The following is a 19,503-nucleotide window of genomic DNA, read 5'->3' as shown; positions in this document are numbered from 1 at the left end:
ATAGTCCACCAGCAGAGGCATCGACCCAGTGGTAGTAATAAAATTAACGGTACCAATTTTCTTGTACCAGATGCGCATTTCGACAATACATGTCTCTTCAGTGATGCTCGTGGCCAAAATATTTGAAATCTAAAGCCTATATGAAAGATAAAGAGCTATAATCCAAAAGGTCCAAAAAGTATAGCCAAATCCCTGGAAGCAAAAAACGGATTTTTTGTGTGATTAAAATTTGCTTTACAAAATGATAGAAATTATTATAAATTAAGGAATTATGTATCTCCCTCATGCAAAGCTCTGATTCCTTCCACGGATTTGGCTATACTTTTTGGACCTTTTGGATTATAGCTCTTCATCTTTTATATAAGCTTTGGATTTCAAATATTTTGGCCACTAGCATCACTGAAGAGACATGTATTGTCGAAATGCGCATCTGGTGCAAGAAAATTGGTACCGTTAATTTTATTACTACCACTGGGTCGATGCCTCTGCTGGGGGACTATTAGTCCCCGAGGGTATCATCAGCCCAGTAGCCAGTACTTCGGACTGGCATGAAAATACGGATTTTTTGTGTTATTAAAATTTGCTGTTACAAAATGATAGAAATTATTATACATTAAGGAATGTATCGCCCTCATGCAAAGCTCTGATTCCTTCCACGGATTTGGCTATACTTTTTGGACTTTTTGGATTATAGCTCTTCATCTTTTATATAAGCTTTGGATTTCAAATATTTTGGCCGCGAGCATCACTGAAGAGACATGTATTGTCGAAATGCGCATCTGGTGCAAGAAAATTGGTACCGTTAATATTATTACTACCACTGGGTCGATGCCTCTGCTGGTGGACTATTAGTTCCCGAGGGTACCACCAGCCCAGTAGCCAGTACTTCGGTACTGGCATGAAAATACGGATTTTTTGTGTTATTAAAATTTGCTGTTACAAAATGATAGAAATTATTATAAATTAAGGAATGTATCTCCCTCATGCAAAGCTCTGATTCCTTCCACGGATTTGGCTATACTTTTTGGACCTTTTGGATTATAGCTCTTCATCTTTTATATAAGCTTTGGATTTCAAATATTTTTGCCACGAGCATCACTGAAGAGACATGTATTGTCGAAATGCGCATCTGGTGCAAGAAAATTGGTACCGTTAATTTTATTCCAGCAGCAAACTGCATAGACAATGTTTTTTTATCGGTTCAATATTAATGGAACATGTTAAAGACATTTTATAGCCGCAATAGTGTCATAACAACAAACATCTTTTCTGATTGACTATTTTCAAATTAAACTCGAATTTTGCCTTACACTGGTTACAGCTGGTTCACTTACCATATCACTTATTGTCAACGCCATCTTGCTATGTATAGTTAATAAGAGGTGTATCCCTTGTCACTGGTAAAAAGAAAGTAAAGAGATATAAATATAGGATATAATGCAATATATAAAAATATGTAAACCGTACTCAATCATGTCAATTACAGACTAAGGCCACACCAATTTAATTTCTTGTTCTACGGATTTTTGGACTCCAAAAATTGGGGAGAGCGAGCGATTTGAAAATTTTAATAAAAAAAATATTTATTTTGCAAATTTTTGAGGCGAAGCTTGAAAAGTAAAGGCGAGCGATTATATTTTTTTTTTGTAAACATAAAATAGTAGGTTTTGACAATATTAAAACTTGATTTATCACTTGTACTTTGACATTTTTTTAATTTATGAAGTATTTTTCCCTGTTCACCAAATAAATAATTGAATAATTAGATTTGGTATATGTATGTGTGCCAATTAATGAGACAATTCTCCATCCAAGTCATAATCAGGTTGGGAACAACCCCTCAATTTTATAAATATCCTTTTTATGAGGGGTCAATATAAGCAGAGACATATATACACATGTGTATATATGTCTCTGATATAAGTTACAATATAGTTTTTTGTAAATAAAACTTTTTAGTACAAAAGAGCTCATATTTTCCCAAAGAACTATATATCTATCTGGTATTAAATGGTCAAAACATGCCCAAGAATTTTGTAATATTCCTGTACTTAGGCCATGTTAACACATTTACTTTAATATTATTCAAAATAAATAACATCATAAATAATTCTCTTTAAGAATATAGTAATGTTGTTTAAAATTATTTAAATATGATGTATTTCTCCTCTCTTTAAGTTAACTTTTTTAAGTTCTTCAAAGGATTTGTATAGTAACACTATGCAAATCCTTGGTATTTCTTCAAGTTTCTTTTTTACAACAGTAAAATGACCCCATATGTGCCCTTCTGAGGGATAATAGCAAATACAGGTCATAGTACGTATGGCAGAGCTTTGACCCAGACCAAACAGCAAGCTATAAGGGACCCCAAAATTATAAGTGTACACAATTCGAACAGGAAAACCAACGATCTAATTTATATATATACAAACGGGAAAATACCAAATAATATTTATGAACATCAACGAACGATATCTAACTGCTGAACGACAGGCCCCTGAATCAATCAGGACAGGTGCATAAACATGCAGGGGGTATGGACAGTTTTGTATCGCCAGCATATTGCAGTTGAAGGCATTTCTTTCCGAAGTTCTTTGAAGTTTATTTCTAACAACGAACATATTTTGATAGGGAATCTAAGTAAGGGGGAAGGAAACCAATGTTTTGTTCTGTTCAGGTATTTTCTTCTGTTTTCTATTTATATCGGAGCACTCCCATTTGGGATAAATGGGTTTAATGCTGAATCAAATATTATCACAGACATTGACACAGTGTACTTGGGTGCTTATATGTTTAAAATCGTTACAAATACATGTTAGATTGTGATTATAAAAACAAGTGCAAATATCTGTTTATAATATTTGCAAAAAAAACGGTGCGGGAAATGGAAACGATTACATTTCCGGATGTGGGAAGCGGGCGGGTCCGTCGAACAAGGAATTAAATTGGTGTGGCCTAAACTAATATCTTATTTTTCGCATATACTTTTTGCAAAATAGTTCGTATTACAGTGGCGGATCCAGAAATTTTCATAAGTTGGGGCCCACTGACTTACTTAAGAGGGGGCCCGCTCCAGTCACGCTTCAGTGATTCCCTATATAAGCAACCAATTTTTTTCCACAAAAGGGGGGCCCGGGCCCCCTGCCCCCCCCCCCCCCCCTAAATCCGCCTCTGTATTATAAATTGAACAAGCAACCGTTCTTCTCTATCAGATACTTTACATGAACTGTCTGAAGCTGTCTCCTGTATACAAATGCAGTTATATATTTAACAAAAAGCATTATATAGAATTGAGAATGGAAATGGGGAATGTGTCAAACCGACAACAACCCGACCATAGAGCAGACAACAGTCGAAGCTACCAATGGGTCTGCAATGTAGCGGGAAACTCCCGCACCCGGAGGCGTCCTTCAGCTGGCCCCTAAAAAAATCTGTATACTAGTTCAGTGATAATGGACGTCATACATAAATGTTTGCACAAGAATATCACCCTAATACAGTGATTAATACAGGAATGCTATGGATAGAAACCTCAAATAGATATCAGACTTAACGTCATGCATTACCTCTGCATTTGCTCATTTATAGACGCGACAAAATTTCTTATTGTTTAAAATTTACTTAAATGTTATATGAATAATATATAATACAGGTGAGATTACAATTGAAGGTTAACTTGCACATGTTGCTAGTATATGTATAATTATTTCAACCTACAAATCGACGGGGTGTCCTTTAAGAAAGAAGAGATACTTTCATTTAATATTTTCCAGTCACATGAGCAGGTAGATGACGTTCTTTTTCACTGAACTAATAAACAATTTAGTTAAGGCTGACAGCTGAATCACCACCTCCAGTTGCTGGATTTTCCCGCTGTCACTTGCCCGCTGTGTTCCTGCTTTTTGGTCGGTTGTTGTCTCTTTGGCACATTCCCCATTTCCATGATCAATTTTAGATTAAATCATTGTTTTCAATGTACAATGTACTTACTTCTATTACTTTTTATGTTCCGTCATTGTTTGTGATGAAATTTTTACTTTTGGTTTGAATATTCTGCTTCCTGTTTCTGTTTATTTAAAGGACCTCATTTAAATGAATAAAAATTTCCAATGATTATAAATAGAAACTATAATGTCTAAAAATAACTTAAGACATTAAGCGTATTTGGACATTCAGTCTTTATTAAAACATCTGAACATTTAACAGTAATTGTTGTGATTAAATTCATTTATAATTTATACATTATTATATGTAAATATAATAAAAATATATACATAATGCGATGTAATGTTGATTTACAAATTATAACCAAGAACGAGTAGTTGCGACATTCTAACATACATGAGCATTTTAAACATTATATGATACTTTTATTTGTATTTGTTTTCTTTTGTATATTATATATATATAATGCAAACTGTCGTGAGTAAATTATTTCAGTATTTTTTTTTTTTTTTTTTTTCTGAAAGTTAAATGAAACTTAATCGAATAATTGGAGTGTTTTGATACGAGAGAAAAAGAAATAATAGCACACAAATACCGGATTGCAAAGTGTAGATAATTTAGCTAGGGAACAAAATAAATCACTCAGTTTCGATTTTTTATTTTGAGACAAAAATTAAGATTGTTATCGACTCCTGAGTCGATATTAAGAATTGAACGATGGACAGTCAGTGCGTGAACTTTTCTTGCTACCTGATTGGAAGATATTACGAGACGTGAATAATCAAAGTTTATTGATTGGTTAGGACAATTCAAACCTAGTATATGTCCTTCAATCCCGTAGAGTATCGGATTTGTCCTCCCTATTTTAGCAATTAGATTTTGCCTGGTCATTAATCATGCATATCACGATATTGGTACACAGGTAACTTTTATCTATAAATAGTCGAATCTTCTGGAGTTTCGTAAACAACAACGTTAAACGATATATACTACTTCATAACGTGTGACCTCACGTGTGTGGTAAAATTTGTTGATTGATGCACGTGGCTATTCTAGTAAATGAATAAATCTACAAAGCGAGAGCACTTTCCATTTTCATCAGCTAAGAGTCGACTAGCCCTTTTTGAAAGGTTAATGCTTGTGTTATGAAATCATCAAAAACATCAATAATTCAAATTATAAAATGAAAGTAATATCATGTCATTTCCTTTGTATGCAGATCGATGACAAATTGACAAATATAGCTTTCGTTTTATAATAGGCTTAAACACATATAGAGCAACAATAAGCTTTAATAGAACAATTTGTCTAACTTAAAGCACACTTTGTCAAATCAAGCCTAAAAGAGTTTCGAACAATATACAGACAGATCTCGAATAACGATTTTTCTTAAATATGAAAACCGATTTCATAAAAGAAATGTTTGATATAACATTGTCTCATTAATCGTTTAACGTTTTGACGTTCGTTTATTTGCGTTGCACTTCAGTGTTCCTGTTGTTCGTTTGTTCTCCTCATGTATTTGATGTGTATTTGATGTGTTTCCCTCGGTTTTAGTTGATGACCTAGGTTTTGTTTTCTCTAAATCGATTTTTTACTTTGAACACAGGCATACTATTGTTGCCTTTATTGATGGAATAATTCTGTATACTATTCCGTTATAATTGTTGGTTTTATCATTATTTTACAACTTGGATGACACTGTATTAGAATTTAACATATGTTACAATTTTTGATTTGAATAAGTTGATTTAAGATAGCTAAAAATGAAGCCTTTAACCTTAATTTTGAATTGAGCAATGACGAACTCCGATGAAAACAGAGAATAAATCTATATATCTAAATATATATGCTAACCGTTTGTTCTGCTATTTTTATAAACCTAATATATACAGCATATAGCTACTAGATTTTAGGTATTTAAAAATGCATTGAATACAAATTATTTTCCTCTATATGTAAAATAATTTCACACTTTTCAATACCTTGATTATTTGCTGATTCATTTCTCAGTTTTGGAAAAAAAAGTGTTCAATAGATGATGGCGTTTTATTTTGCTTTTTGTTTATTATTTTTTACAATCACAGTGTTCAGAAACGTTGATTTAAGTAGAGTAACAGAAGAGCTATATGATAGTTCCCGGACAGTTAATACTACCGATCCACTTTAACATAGACATCTTCGTATTTCAAAACACGGTTAAATCTTTGAAATCCACATGCGATTAATCTAAATGTAAATTGAATGTCAAAATGAAACGTCAAGAGTAAGTTCAGTTCGATGTGCTAACAATTATACGAAGACTTTTTCTATGGATATAAAATCCACATACATAATTACCCAAAAGTGTCCTCATCAACTATTCGTGTTTCAATTTTTCAACAGGTATGCATTTCTTGGAAAAAATAGATGTACATTTTCCATAATCGCATCTAGTCATTTAAACATTTGTCTATAAGGAAACCTCATATCCTTCAGTTTGTTGTTTGGCATGCAAAAATACTTCATGTCTGATAGAATTCGAAAAATGCAGTAATTGACTTGTTTGCCATAAAAGTGATAGTGCATATAGTATGAACTTATTCTGGTCAATCTAAAATATTTCCCAAAGTAATTTCTTCATTAAAGGGTAATAGAATAGAGTGGCTTGCTCAAGTTAGTCCTGTAACATGTGAATTCGAAGCAATGTTTCATGATTTATTCGATAGTGTAAGAATATTGACAGTTTTCCAATTCTATTAGAGTTTGAATATCAAAGTGTTTATATCATTAACTTATGTCACTTTTCAACAAATGCTCATATATACTTCAAGACATGGTTAATTAATGTTAGTTAACGCTACATCTTGCTCGTTATGGCAATTTGATGCAACAAAATTACAATATTAATGTTTTTTGTAAAAAAAATAAAAAAAATCGTAATTTTAATATTGAAAAAATGTTCTAGACACTTGAATAATTAATGTTTATCCGACAGACAAGTACATACACTTTTTTCTGAAGAAAATCCTTAAATTTGTTCATATTTAGAAGAAGTTTACTTTCTTTGAATTGCTTGCTTCCAGGAAGCAATTCGCCGATAAAATTTCCATATGCAAAGTGACCTCAGCGTGACCCTCTCGTAAAAATCCGGTGATCGCAATACGCATGGATCTGTCCTTACACTAACTATTGCTTAATATCCACGTTTAATTGTTGATTGTTTACTATAAGGTGTCAATCGGTAAACTTCGGCTTCTAAACACGACATTTAAGTAGCTGCCATATTTTCACTTCATAACAGACAGAGAGAGAGAGAAGAAATTGACGATTATACGATATGGTTGCGTAAAAAATGATAAAATTCGTGCACAGAAGACTAAGTTTATGATATATACATGCATATTGGTTCAAGAATTGGATAAACATTATTTTTCACCGGTCACTCGTTTCATATGACTTTAAAGCCTTAAATTAGCGACTTTTTTTTTAGATGTGTAATGTCTGAAAGTACTTATTTTTAGATGATAACTGTCAACAACATTAACATACTTTTCCATTTGGTAATCAGACGACGAAAAGATTAGCCTACTCGGAATGACTGCTTCGAATGATTCAAACATCAGAAATAGGCGTGTACGTTGTACATCATTTTGTTAGATATACGGCATAACAAGTTATAGGGAAATAGACCGCAGAAAATAGAACGGAACTTTGCGACCATGTGATGTTTCTCAAATATACGACTTAGGTACGCATAGTTTGTGTTATATGAAAGTGTATAGGTACAATGTACAACAATTTAAGGTAAAAAGTGCCTGTGATATGTGTAACAGATTCCAAATGACGTAATCAACACTTTATTTTATTCTTTCTCTAACTTTAACTTCAACTTCACGGACGAACACATGTACATGCCTAAAACATATTGACTCCTCATTATTATTGTAGTTGGTACATTTTTTTTATAAAACAAAGTACATCATTATTGACTTAATTGTGTTGTTTCTTGATCTTAGAATGGACAAGAAAATTATCCGGTCAGTGGAATGTCCCTCAATTTCAGTTCATTTGACTGTCGTGATTTCGCAAAGGAACGGACGTGCATAATCGCCTGTATCATGCCAGCCTCCGTTTTCTGTTGGACGAAGATAAATATACTCTTCCCCATTTAGATTTGGTTGTGCTCCGTTTGGACTCCAAAAGGTAAAGTTCAGTCTAGTTGCATCATCAAAATACCAGTTTTCATCAACGTTGTGGTAAAAACCTTGAATAGACACATCTAGTGTCACCAACCATGTATTTACTACTGCAAGTGAACATGTATTCTCAATAAATTATCAACATGCAGATAAATAGTAGTGGTCATATAGATTTTCATATTTGGGTCCATTTTGTCATATATCTTCAAGTGTCTCGAAACTTAAACATACTTGTCTTTTACATTTATGTTAATTAAGCGTTATAGATGAACTTGAATCCATAAAAGCGCAACACGGGTGACAGTAAGCTCGAATATTGAGAATGGAATATTTGAGTCAAGCAACCTGGATATTTTCATAAATTAAGACGAGACACTTCCATATACATGTTTATATGTATTATTGGAAACACACAAAACAATATTCAGTATGTGCCTGTCCCAAGTAGGGAGACTGCTGTTCTGTGGTTGCCGTTGGTTCATGTCTGTCATAAATTATTTTGTCATTAGTTCTGCCGTTAGTTATCGCATAGCAATTGTTTCATATTTTTCATGTCAAGTCCTTTTTCAGCTGACCTTACGGTATGGAATTTTCTTATCGTTGGCGGCCGCACGTTCGCCTGTAATTGCTTTCATCCACTTTGTTTACAATTTGGTGAATAATTGTCTCTTTGGCAGTCATACAACATATCCTTATTTTTATAATGAACGTAACAAAAGATGGTCGATGTCACATGTGTCACGGCTACTTAAAATTCAAATGATTGGTGAAACTTACAAAGTTGTGTAGCAAATGTTTGTTTACTTAAGTTGTCAATTCTTGCCAGCTCACCACCATCTTGTTTACAGACGTTAGAGGCATCTGCGTACAGTAAAAAGGTGGGGTAGTATTTTATACAGAAGCAAATCTCTACATTAAACACATACTCTTCTGTTACAGGACAATTTGGTACAAGACATCCTATGAAAAAATAAAATATGATGATTACAAAAATATTATGTTTCAACACAAATTCAAATTGTATACATTATAAAATGTTATCTATGAAACTGTTTGTCCGTTTGTCCATATTTTATATACTTTACTACCATGACTATTGTTCGTTATTCGTGGATGTTTAGTTCATTCATCTGCAATGCGAAATCAATGATTTCGACACATAATATGTATGTGTGTATATTCTTGATGCACCAGATATGCTTTTCGAAACATAATGTATTTGAAATGTCTCAAAGTCAGTATAAAACAAATGGTTAAATACGTTAACTTTCACCAGCAATAATATTTTTCTTTAATCTTTTTTAATAGCTTTGATCTTTATTAATAGTAGGATACCCTTCGTTTTGTTCAACCTTAAATTGTGGACAATTTGTGTTCGTTGTTAAATCATTAGCCAGTCTAAATTGTTGAGGTTTGTCTTTCTTTCACTTGAGTTTTTTAATGTACCCTGCCCTCCTTTTCGAAAACAAAATGTTTAGATTTACGCTTACATTCTAGAATATAAGAATTCGTGTTCGAACAAAAAATGAAATTTATATTCATCTTGTTGCACTAACCGTCATTTGAAAGACAAACGGTACATTGTAATAAATTAAACAAATACTACACTCAATTTATCGCTAACATTTCAGAAAAAAGACTCTAAATACCTTTTTGAACCGGGTAGTATGCAATATCTTGACTTAAAACAGGATCAGTCACCAAGTCTTGTTCGCGTTGAAACAAAACCTGGGTAATCGACAGGAGTTGACAGTTTCCTTGCCTTCCACTGGTTTTGTTGAACAAAAATCCGAAACATGTGACTTCAAACAGGCACATTCTTGTACAGTCATGGATAGAAGTTGATTTTTCGTTCATAATTTTCCAACTGGTCATGTCAAAAAGTTTTAACGTTTCATATCTTTCACCATGACAGGTTCGCAAGGGTTGTACTGAACGATTCCAGTTTACAATAATCATGACACAAAACCAAAATATCTTCATTGTGAATTGTATCTTAGAGGTAGAATTCTTCGTTGTATATAATATATTTGAACTTAAACCATGTCTAGCATGTGAAGAACTGTGATTTTGTAGGACAGGTTAAACTGGTTATAATGAAAACTATTCATATCAAGATTTTGGTCGATAGATTGCAATTCAATTCGATCATTTGACCACTTACACTTACAGCAATCTCTATTATATGTTAGGAAACAGTATAAGTTTTAAAATTATTGAAAATCCGGAATTTCATTTTAGCAAAAATGTCCCATTGTTTTTGTTTAAATACGCAATTGTTTGATGACAATTACTTTTATCTGGAAAAAAACAAAACATGTTTTATGTAAATTTACATAATATTTCTCATAGAAACACACTACTTGAATTCTCTGTGATACAAAATATATATAAATATCAACACCGGCTGGAGTTCGGTATTCCTTTAATAAAATTTTATCATTGAACTAACCCTTTTAACTTTTAAGAAATAAGTAAATAAAGGATAAAGCTGTTATGATTTGTAAACACATATACTGATTGAGAAAGTTACCAAACATATCAAATCCATATCTCAATGTTAATATATATGATCAAATGACAAGACTCTCTCTTAAAAAAGAGGGATGAAAGATATCATAAATTTAGTCAAACTCATAGATCGAAAATAAACCGACAACGCAATGGCGAACAATGAGAAAGACAAAAATATAAATAATAGTACACAAGACAAAACATAGAAAATTAAAGACAAAGTAACACGAACACCACCAAAAACTGGGATGAACTCAGGTGCTCCGGAAGGATAAGCAAATCCTGCTGCACATGTGGCACCCGTCGTGTTGCTCATGTTATTCCAAACCCGGTAAATAGTCTGATTCGGTAGGTCACATTCATGTTAACCATTTTTGTTTTGAATTCATAAAACTTATATTATTTATAACTATTTGAACTAGTATTGTTGAAAATCTGTATTTATTGTTAAAATACATTTCCTGAACTATAAAGAAAGTGCAATCGTTTTTAAAATAATTTCAAAAATCACAGATATTATCAATGACAATAAACATCTTACGTGTGATAATGTATCGTTGAACATTTGTGCCACAGTTAAACCTCATTTTGTATCTACTCTTTGTGATAACAAATTAAATGCATAATTTTCGTAAACAAAAATTTAAACAATATTATTTCGTTTAAATTACATAGAAAACCCAGTTAAATGTGAAAATGCTAGTTTGTTTACAATTTTGAGAGTGTCAGTTGTTGAAAATGCACTTTTACCTGAGTGCGCGATACAAGCAAATAATGGTAAAATTTCAACATAATATTTCACATGTATCTTATCAACACTTATAATCATTTCAAACCTCTCTTGACGTCTGTAAAAAATTGTAAGAAGTGTACTAAAGCAGTTTATACAACAATCTTCTACAAACTTTATGACTGTTTCGGACATGGGTTATTCGATTCTAGAACTGTTTTTGACAGTTCTAACCTACAATGTAGAACAAGTTTTGGATAGTTCTACCTTAAAACAAATTATGATACTCTATCACTAGTTCTTTTAGACATACTTACCATAGAACACATTATGACAGTTCTATATATCCAAGAACATTTTTTGACAGTTCTGTCCTAGAACAAATTTGACAGTTCTATCCTACTACAACAGATTTGACAGTTATACCCTAGAACAGCTTTGGTAGTTATACCTTTTGACATATTTTGACAGTTCAATTCTAGACAAAAAGATAGTTCCATCATATAATAGTAACAGGTTTTGACAATTCTATCATAGAATAGGTCCTGACAGTGCTACCTTAAAATAGGGCCACCACATACACCAATTTTAAACATTCCTCATAGTTGCATACATTTCTATCCTACAACATGTGTGAACAATTTTACCCTAGAATATTTTTGGCAAGTTCTTACAACTAACAGGTTTTGACAGTTCTATCCAGATCAGTTTTTGACTAAAATAGATTCCTACAGTTCTACCTATGATCAGTTTGAAGTCCTCCTATCTGTAGAAGAGTTTTAGACAACTATGTTTATCTATCGGTTTATTTGTTTACACTTATTAATTTATGTATCTGTTTTATTTATTTGTCGGTAAATAGATAGATCTTTATTCTCATTAACTGATTTACAGAGTTACAGCGATTAAATGTATACAAAATAACAGATTTTGCTTGTGTAAAAGTTTATAAAAATAACTGTACTTTCATTCATTTATTATATTTTTCTAATTTTAAACTGAATACTCTAAAAAAAATAAAATAACAAAAAAAAACTCCGAGAAAAATTCAAAACAGAAAGTCCGTAATCAATGGCAAAATAAAAGGTAAAACACGTCAAACGAATAGATTTCAATTGTCATATTCCTGACTTGTTACAGGCATAGGTAAAGTTGTTACTTGCAATAACTATATGATGGAGTCCGTAGGTGAACTTTTACAAGACTTGATTTATGTATATTTTGATTTACTCTTATTTACGAATGTCATTTAAAATTGCCCATTCTTCATCCTGATCTACCTTCTCTTAATTGATTGTTAATTTGTTTGTCGCCCTAAACATACATGAAATATTTTCCCCTGCTTTGTTAGTAAATTTAACAACAGTTAATCAGTGAACAAATAAGGTTGTATAACTCGCACGGAAAATTGTTTAATCCATATATATATATATCATGTATATATCTTGTACCATTGTTTACAAATAAAAACATATGTATTTAATACCAGTTTTACACTTGGGGAAGTAACTTAATTTCAATCATCAAACAAGGGGGAAGTCATTAAAAATATAACAACAACACTATCATGATACACGTGTTTACATATATACTATCACATCTCAATTTTTCAAGAGGTTATGCGGAAATCATATCTTCCTGTCATTAAGTATCTTCAATTATATGAGACGGAACCATTACAGATATGAAACGGTAAGATAATATTCAGCAGATATTTATTATTCATGTACGCGTAACATTCAGTTTTATGATTTTCATGATTATCAAACACTATTTGCAGCATATATTACATATTTATATCATCACAATTTAAGATGGGTAGAATTCTTAATCGCATCTGGTAGAAGGTAAATATGATCATTCAAACCTATGGCAGCGAAACACATTCTCAGATTTATTTGATCTTCACAAAATGCAAGCATGTTATGGAAAGCAATATATTAAGCAAATGACTATGACAGAAGTAAAATGAAACTACAACCAGGTATTTATTAAAGCTATTGGATTACGCCATCTGTCCGTCTTTTCAGAACCATTTTTCATATCTGCGCTGAAACCAATTAAGAGACCGAGTGTTGCCAAAATGTCATGGAATATAGTTTGAAATATGAACCGCATCGAAGAACGTGACCAAGATGCTAAAATTAGAACAGGTCTCTTTTTTCTGATATTTCACTATAAAGCTAATAGACAAAAAACCATGCGTTGGGATAGATGATCAGAAGATTAGCTTTCTCCTACGGAATTTTCATATCTCGGAGTAATTGCTCTGAAGGTCACTAGTTAACCAATTTCTCTTTTGTTAGAATGCTCGTAACAATACATTAAAACTATGCCATGTGTATCCGTATCCGTAAATATGGACATAGCTGCTTACAGTTGACCCTAAGTTAAAAGTCAGACAAGAACATTTCTAAGGTGTTGACATGAATATAAATTATATGGTCAATTTTAAAAATTCCTTGTTTACAAAGCTATGAATTTTTCGACAAACTAAAAACTAAGGATTTTCTTATCCCAGACCTAGATTACCTTAGCCGTATTTTGCACAACTTTTTGGAATTTTGGGTTATCAACGCTCTTCATTTTTTTTTTATATACTCGTTTGGCTTTATATATATTTGTGATCTGAGCGTCACTGATGAGTTTTATGTAGCGTCTGGCGTATAAAATCATACTCCTGGTATCTTTGGTACTTATTTACACCACTGGGTCGATGACGATGTCGGTGGACGTTTCGTCCCCGAGGGTATCACCAGCCAAGTAGTTAAGATTTCGGTGTTGACACGAATATCAATTATATCGCCATTTTCATAACTTTTCTGTTTACAAAATTATGATTTTTTCGACAAACTAAGGATTTTCTTATCCAAGGCATAGATTACCTTAACCGTATTTTACACAACTTTTTGGAATTTTGGATCCTCAAAATCTGCAACTTTGTACTAGTTTGGCTGTATAACTATTTTGGTCTGAGCTCCATTGATTAGTCTTATGTAGATAAGCCGCGCCTCTGGCGTATACAGTTATAATCTTGGTACATTTGATACTTAACTACAACTTCGTTCAGAGGTATTATCCCTAAAATACCATATGTAAAAGTGTTGGCTTATATCTAAAACTTCATAAAGGAGCAACAGCGACGGGATAAAAATAGTCAGACCAAATTGTATCTCCTATGAAATAGTCAGAATAATTAACAACCCGATTACTTTGAAGTTATTGCCCCGGAAATGTTGAGGTTAATACCTAAAAGTGGTCAGTCAAAATAAGATTTATAGATAATTCAGCATAGACGAAATTGTAAAAAAAATCAAGATTGTTCTGGAGGTAATCTAGAAGGATTATACATAGCCATAGAAAGTTCCCAATTCGGGTCTAATTCAGCTCTTTTGTCGTTATATGTTTGTCCCGAACCTACCTTTATTGTTATTTTTTTTTCATATATTTTGAGAAATGACTCGGATACAATGCTCTCCTATGCTTGTAGCCTGTTATATATTTCTTGCATGAATAGATAATTCTCGACTGCACGGAGTGTGTCCAAAAAGTATACGAAAATCTGCGTGAATGTGATTTGCTTATCTAGTACAATGTATCACACGATGATATTGCAGCGTTTAAATTAAAGATAACAGAAATGTATTTTAAGCTTGGCTTTATAAAACGTAGATTTGTATGTGTTTAGCTTACCTAGCGACGCAGATATCTGCGACAGTAAAATCAAGTGTCTATCCACTCTCGGCAGTTACAATTAAAGATATGTTAAGCCAGCCGCGTGTTTTGAATTTGAAAATTTAACTGTCTCGAGTTAATAAACGTATTTACGTGTATATATAGCACAATTGCGTGTTTGATATTTTGATCCGTTCCAACTGTTTAGGATTAATTTATATTTAATTTCATAAGAAATATATCCTACATCTTCACAGGAATCTGGATGTAAATAAATTCATTCAGTCAAATTTCTATTTCAGATTATTAATTTTCGTTTGGACGATGGACTTGCATATCCTTACATCAGTAATACTTTTTCAAACTAACATTTACATCAGCTATAGTATGACAGCTCCACTGATAATGAATAACGACAAACTCAAACAAAGGTGTGATGAACGTAGGGTGACGACAGCTGTATATGTGGACTGTTCAAACAGAAATTTGACATCTATTCCGCCATTACCAAAATTGGCTACGTCTGTAGATTTGACAAATAATCTATTACGTATGATTTTGTTTCGGAATCCGTTTCAGGGAATGTCCGATTTACGAGAAATAAATTTATCGGATAATCCATTGGAATATGTTACCGTCAACTTATTTACCGGATTGTTTAACCTCTCAAAACTTATAATCAGAAATTCCCTTTTATACAAGCAAACAACGCTTGTACTAGATTCGTTACTAGCAGGATTATATAATTTGAAAGAATTCTCGTTAACTTTTGAAATACCAAAGAATAGAAAATTCAGCCCTGTCCCGTGTTCTTTCAGGTACAAAAGTCAACCGTTTGAAAACATTGATGCTATCGGATTTGCTGAAATCTTAGAGATAGACACAGCATTGTTAAAATGGCAAACGAATGAAACATTTAAAAAGGTTATATATCAAACCAAATCACTACACCTTATAAACGGTTTTGTGTGCTTTTATGGTACATTTACAAATCGGCAATTTTATTATATGCCTTTTCTGGAAATGATAAAAATAGATAATATTTTTTTAACAAGTAAACTTACTGATAATTTTATTACCACACAGAAACATTTACAACATCTTGCGATATATGGTCCGAACACACCATATGGATACGCCATTGATCTAATATACAATGTGTCGGTTTCAATTTCTGATTTGTACAAATTAAAAACACTGCTTTTAAAGGGGATCTCAAATGATTTAAGACTGAAGTTCCATTGTAGTCTAGGATTACATAACCTTAGTGCACTAAATTCTCTGCAAACTGTGTCAATAATTGGAAACAGTTTATCGTTTAATTCCGCAGAAGAATGTGACAACTTTCCAAAATCTTTGCAACATCTTGATTTACAGGATAACTGTTTTTCGAGTTACGATATAAATTACAGTGTTCTTTTTTTCAATAAGCAAATCAAGACCCTAAATGCAAGCAACCAGAACAGATGCTCGTTTAAGTCCCTGCACAAGGAATGGAAACAAACACAGTTTCCTACACAACCTACCGTTGAAACCAAAAATGTGTATGATTTAGAATGGTTTGTTTTGACAAATTCCAAAGAGCCGTTGGATTTTGGAGAATCCAATGATTTCTATCCGAACCTAACATACATGGATTTATCATCTAACTTCAAAGTCAACAGCAAAATTCCTTCCTTCTTTTCTTCATGTCGTCCTAGTATGATATTTTTTAATATGTCAAAATGTAAACTTTCAGAAATAGAAGAATATTCATTGTCTAATCTCAGTAAATTAAAAACACTGGATCTGTCATCTAATATGCTTGGAAGTATCGGTTGTGTCCTCAGTGATAGATTGAGCAATCTTGTATCACTAGAAGTACTTAATATTGCAGATAATCAAATAAATTGTTTCAACTCCGTGAGGTCCATGAGAAACTTGCAAAGAATAAATATGTCCAACAATCAATTGCAAAGCTTCGATGCATCCCTGGAGTATAATTTAAACCTAGAATACATTGATCTCTCAAATAATAGAATATCAAAACTTTCAGAAGACAATATGAGGGATTTAACTGCAATTGCTGGACAACACAATGTGGAAGTAATTCTATCAGGAAACGTTTTGTTGTGCACGTGTGACACACTACAGATACTGAAATGGATGATAAAGACAAAAGTTAAATTAGTGAAGCGTAACGAGTATCTATGTTCTTACAGTAATGGGAGTATTTCCACCCTGAAAGAAATATCTCACATATATAGTAGTCTAAACAACGAATGTTCACATAAATCAACTTTGATCATTTTTATTAGTGTCATTATTGCTTTTTTTCTTGTAATGGTAAGTGGAATACTTATGTACAAATTCCGATGGCAAATACGGTATTGGTACTACAAAAATAAAATTAAGATTCCGTACAAACCAACGTCCTACGGTTACGAACAAATATTTGAATACGATGTATTCATTTCGTATGCATCTGAAGATTATGAAATAGCTAGATCTGGGACTCTGAATGAGCTAGAAACTAAACGTGGCGTACATGCCTGCATTCATGAAAGAGATTTTCAACCGGGAGAATCGATAGCTCTGAATATTTCAAAAGGAATACGAAATAGTAGGCGAACTATTTTATTTGTATCTGATAGTTTTCTCAAGAGTGAATGGTGTATGTATGAATTAAATATAGCCCGGATGGAATCACTGCATTCAAAACGTAAACTGATATTAACTGTGATGATTGAGACAATTCCATATGCATCTATTCCAGTTGATGTGTTAGATATCATAAACACTTATACGTACCTAAAATATCCGGCAAATAAAAATGACAAAGATATAAATGTGTTTTGGAACAAATGTGCTGAATTTGTACTTGAATCCTGAATTACGAAATATATTATGTTCATCTTTAACTGTCACATGGAGTAATCTCTTGCTACAAGTATTTCAGGATCAGGTCTGAGTTCATAATTTGACATTCTTTGATCAGTTATTCATCGTAATATGTTCTGTAAGAAGTGTATGATGTTGGGATCACCATTAAAAGAACAATGTCAGTAGAAAATTGTCATTATTAAAGATATTATACTGTGATCATGAAGGGGGAACTTATTAGGTCAGTTTCCATATAGGTCTGTACGTATTAATATAAATCTATATTTGCAAAGTGCCAAATTCCAATTCGTACAAAATTCAGAAAGTAATAAAACGTAGCAAGAAACTCGATAAGATTATATTGGTGTAGATTCTGTTTTCCGTTTAGCATTGTTCATACTTTTGAAAAATCTGTTCTTGCTTTGCGAATCTGAATACCTAAATATTCAAAATCTATTCTCTTTGCAACGGTGCAAATCTCAACTACATCTACATCATGTGTTTCGTGTGCACTGAATTCTTATTTGTTGTTGTATGCAGTCTTATATGGTTAAAGAGTAAAGTACACTGTAATTTTCTTAGAAAGTTGAACCTGAAGCTCAATCGTGTAATAGTCATGGATCAATTTATTTAAACGTTTTCTCTTGATGGGAGCTTGTATTGGAGCAAGATATGATTTCCTTTTCCAGATTCTTTTGTGGCAAATGTTGCTCAATCTTTAGATTTACTTGTAGTGTTTTGCAATTGTTATCTTTATTTTCTTCGACTTATTGTGATTATCGCCTTCATCTTTTTCTTTTATTAGAAGATCAATAGTTGCCTACTTTTTTGCAAAATTTTAACATCAATTTTCCAGTCACAAATAATGAATTATAATGTCACACGAGTGAGAGGTTTCGCTAGCTATAAAACCAGGTTTAATCCACCATTTTCTGTCTACATACAAAAATACCTGTCCAAGGTCAGGAATATGACTGATTTTTTTTTCGTTTGGTGTGTTAGAGGGTGTCTTCCTTGAATGTCAACATTTTATATATTACCTATTCTTTGAACGCCAACACAAATATTTCAATAGCTGTTTATATATCAATAGGTTTTTTTATAACTATTTAAATGTATTTAACTGTTAAAAAAATAATTGGTTAATTTTATAAATTGCAACATTTTATCACTTTTTCAGTAGAAAAAATTGTAGGTTTTGGGGTTTAAATAATTATGAATTAATACATGACATATTAGAAATTTTAAAGAAGTTTTAGTTAAATATTCAAATAAAAAAGGGACACTAGAGATTTATTTAATTCAACATCATTTCAATCAATTTATTAGTTAAAATAAGAACTTACAATAAAAAAAAAAATGTTATATTATAACCTGACCAACTGAACAAAATAAAACATAGTAATCTAACACGAGATACAAAGTTTCATGGAATTACATCAATTAATATGGGAGGATAAATAAACTCATCATAGATACCAGGACCAAATTTTGTAAATACGCTAGACGCGCGTTTCGTCTAAAAAAAACTCATCAGTGACGCTATTACAGATCACACAACTATAGAAAGATTGAAAAGAAACATCAAAGTTCAAA

The 19,503-nt window shown here is 32.2% G+C and overlaps 2 protein-coding genes and 1 long non-coding RNA gene across 7 annotated transcripts in view; 1 reads left to right on the top strand and 2 right to left on the bottom strand.

Moving 5' to 3' along the window:
* Positions 1-4,099, bottom strand: part of LOC143071656 (uncharacterized) — a 46,195-nt gene extending 42,096 nt beyond the window's left edge. For 2 of the 5 annotated variants that reach the window (XM_076246119.1, XM_076246120.1), the window contains exons 1-2: positions 3,991-4,099; positions 1,311-1,397 (exon numbers count right to left, since the gene is read on the bottom strand). In XM_076246119.1, coding sequence (XP_076102234.1) covers positions 1,311-1,358 — 48 coding nt within the window. In that variant the 5' untranslated portion in view covers positions 1,359-1,397; positions 3,991-4,099. Of the gene's footprint in view, positions 1-1,310; positions 1,398-3,717; positions 3,737-3,990 lie in introns of those variants that run through there. The other 3 variants (XM_076246122.1, XM_076246124.1, XM_076246123.1) reach the window with 2 other exon arrangements.
* A 2,854-nt stretch (positions 4,100-6,953) lies between these two features.
* On the bottom strand, positions 6,954-10,181 carry LOC143071655 (uncharacterized). Its single transcript, XR_012976940.1, has 3 exons — positions 9,776-10,181; positions 8,904-9,086; positions 6,954-8,233 (listed from the first exon to the last, which is right to left on the bottom strand). It is a non-coding gene; the product is annotated as an uncharacterized LOC143071655 (long non-coding RNA).
* Positions 10,182-12,991: 2,810 nt separating this feature from the next.
* LOC143071652 (uncharacterized) lies at positions 12,992-18,951 on the top strand. The gene is made up of 2 exons (XM_076246117.1): positions 12,992-13,062; positions 15,348-18,951. The coding sequence occupies exons 1-2, from the start codon at positions 13,055-13,057 to the stop codon at positions 17,914-17,916; spliced, it is 2,577 nt and encodes an 858-aa protein (XP_076102232.1). The 5' UTR covers positions 12,992-13,054; the 3' UTR covers positions 17,917-18,951.
* The last annotated feature ends 552 nt before the right edge of the window (positions 18,952-19,503 follow it).

Source organism: Mytilus galloprovincialis, chromosome 4 (genome assembly GCF_965363235.1).
Source record: "Mytilus galloprovincialis chromosome 4, xbMytGall1.hap1.1, whole genome shotgun sequence".
NCBI lineage: Eukaryota > Metazoa > Mollusca > Bivalvia > Mytilida > Mytilidae > Mytilus > Mytilus galloprovincialis.
This window is presented reverse-complemented; position numbering and strand designations above follow the sequence as displayed.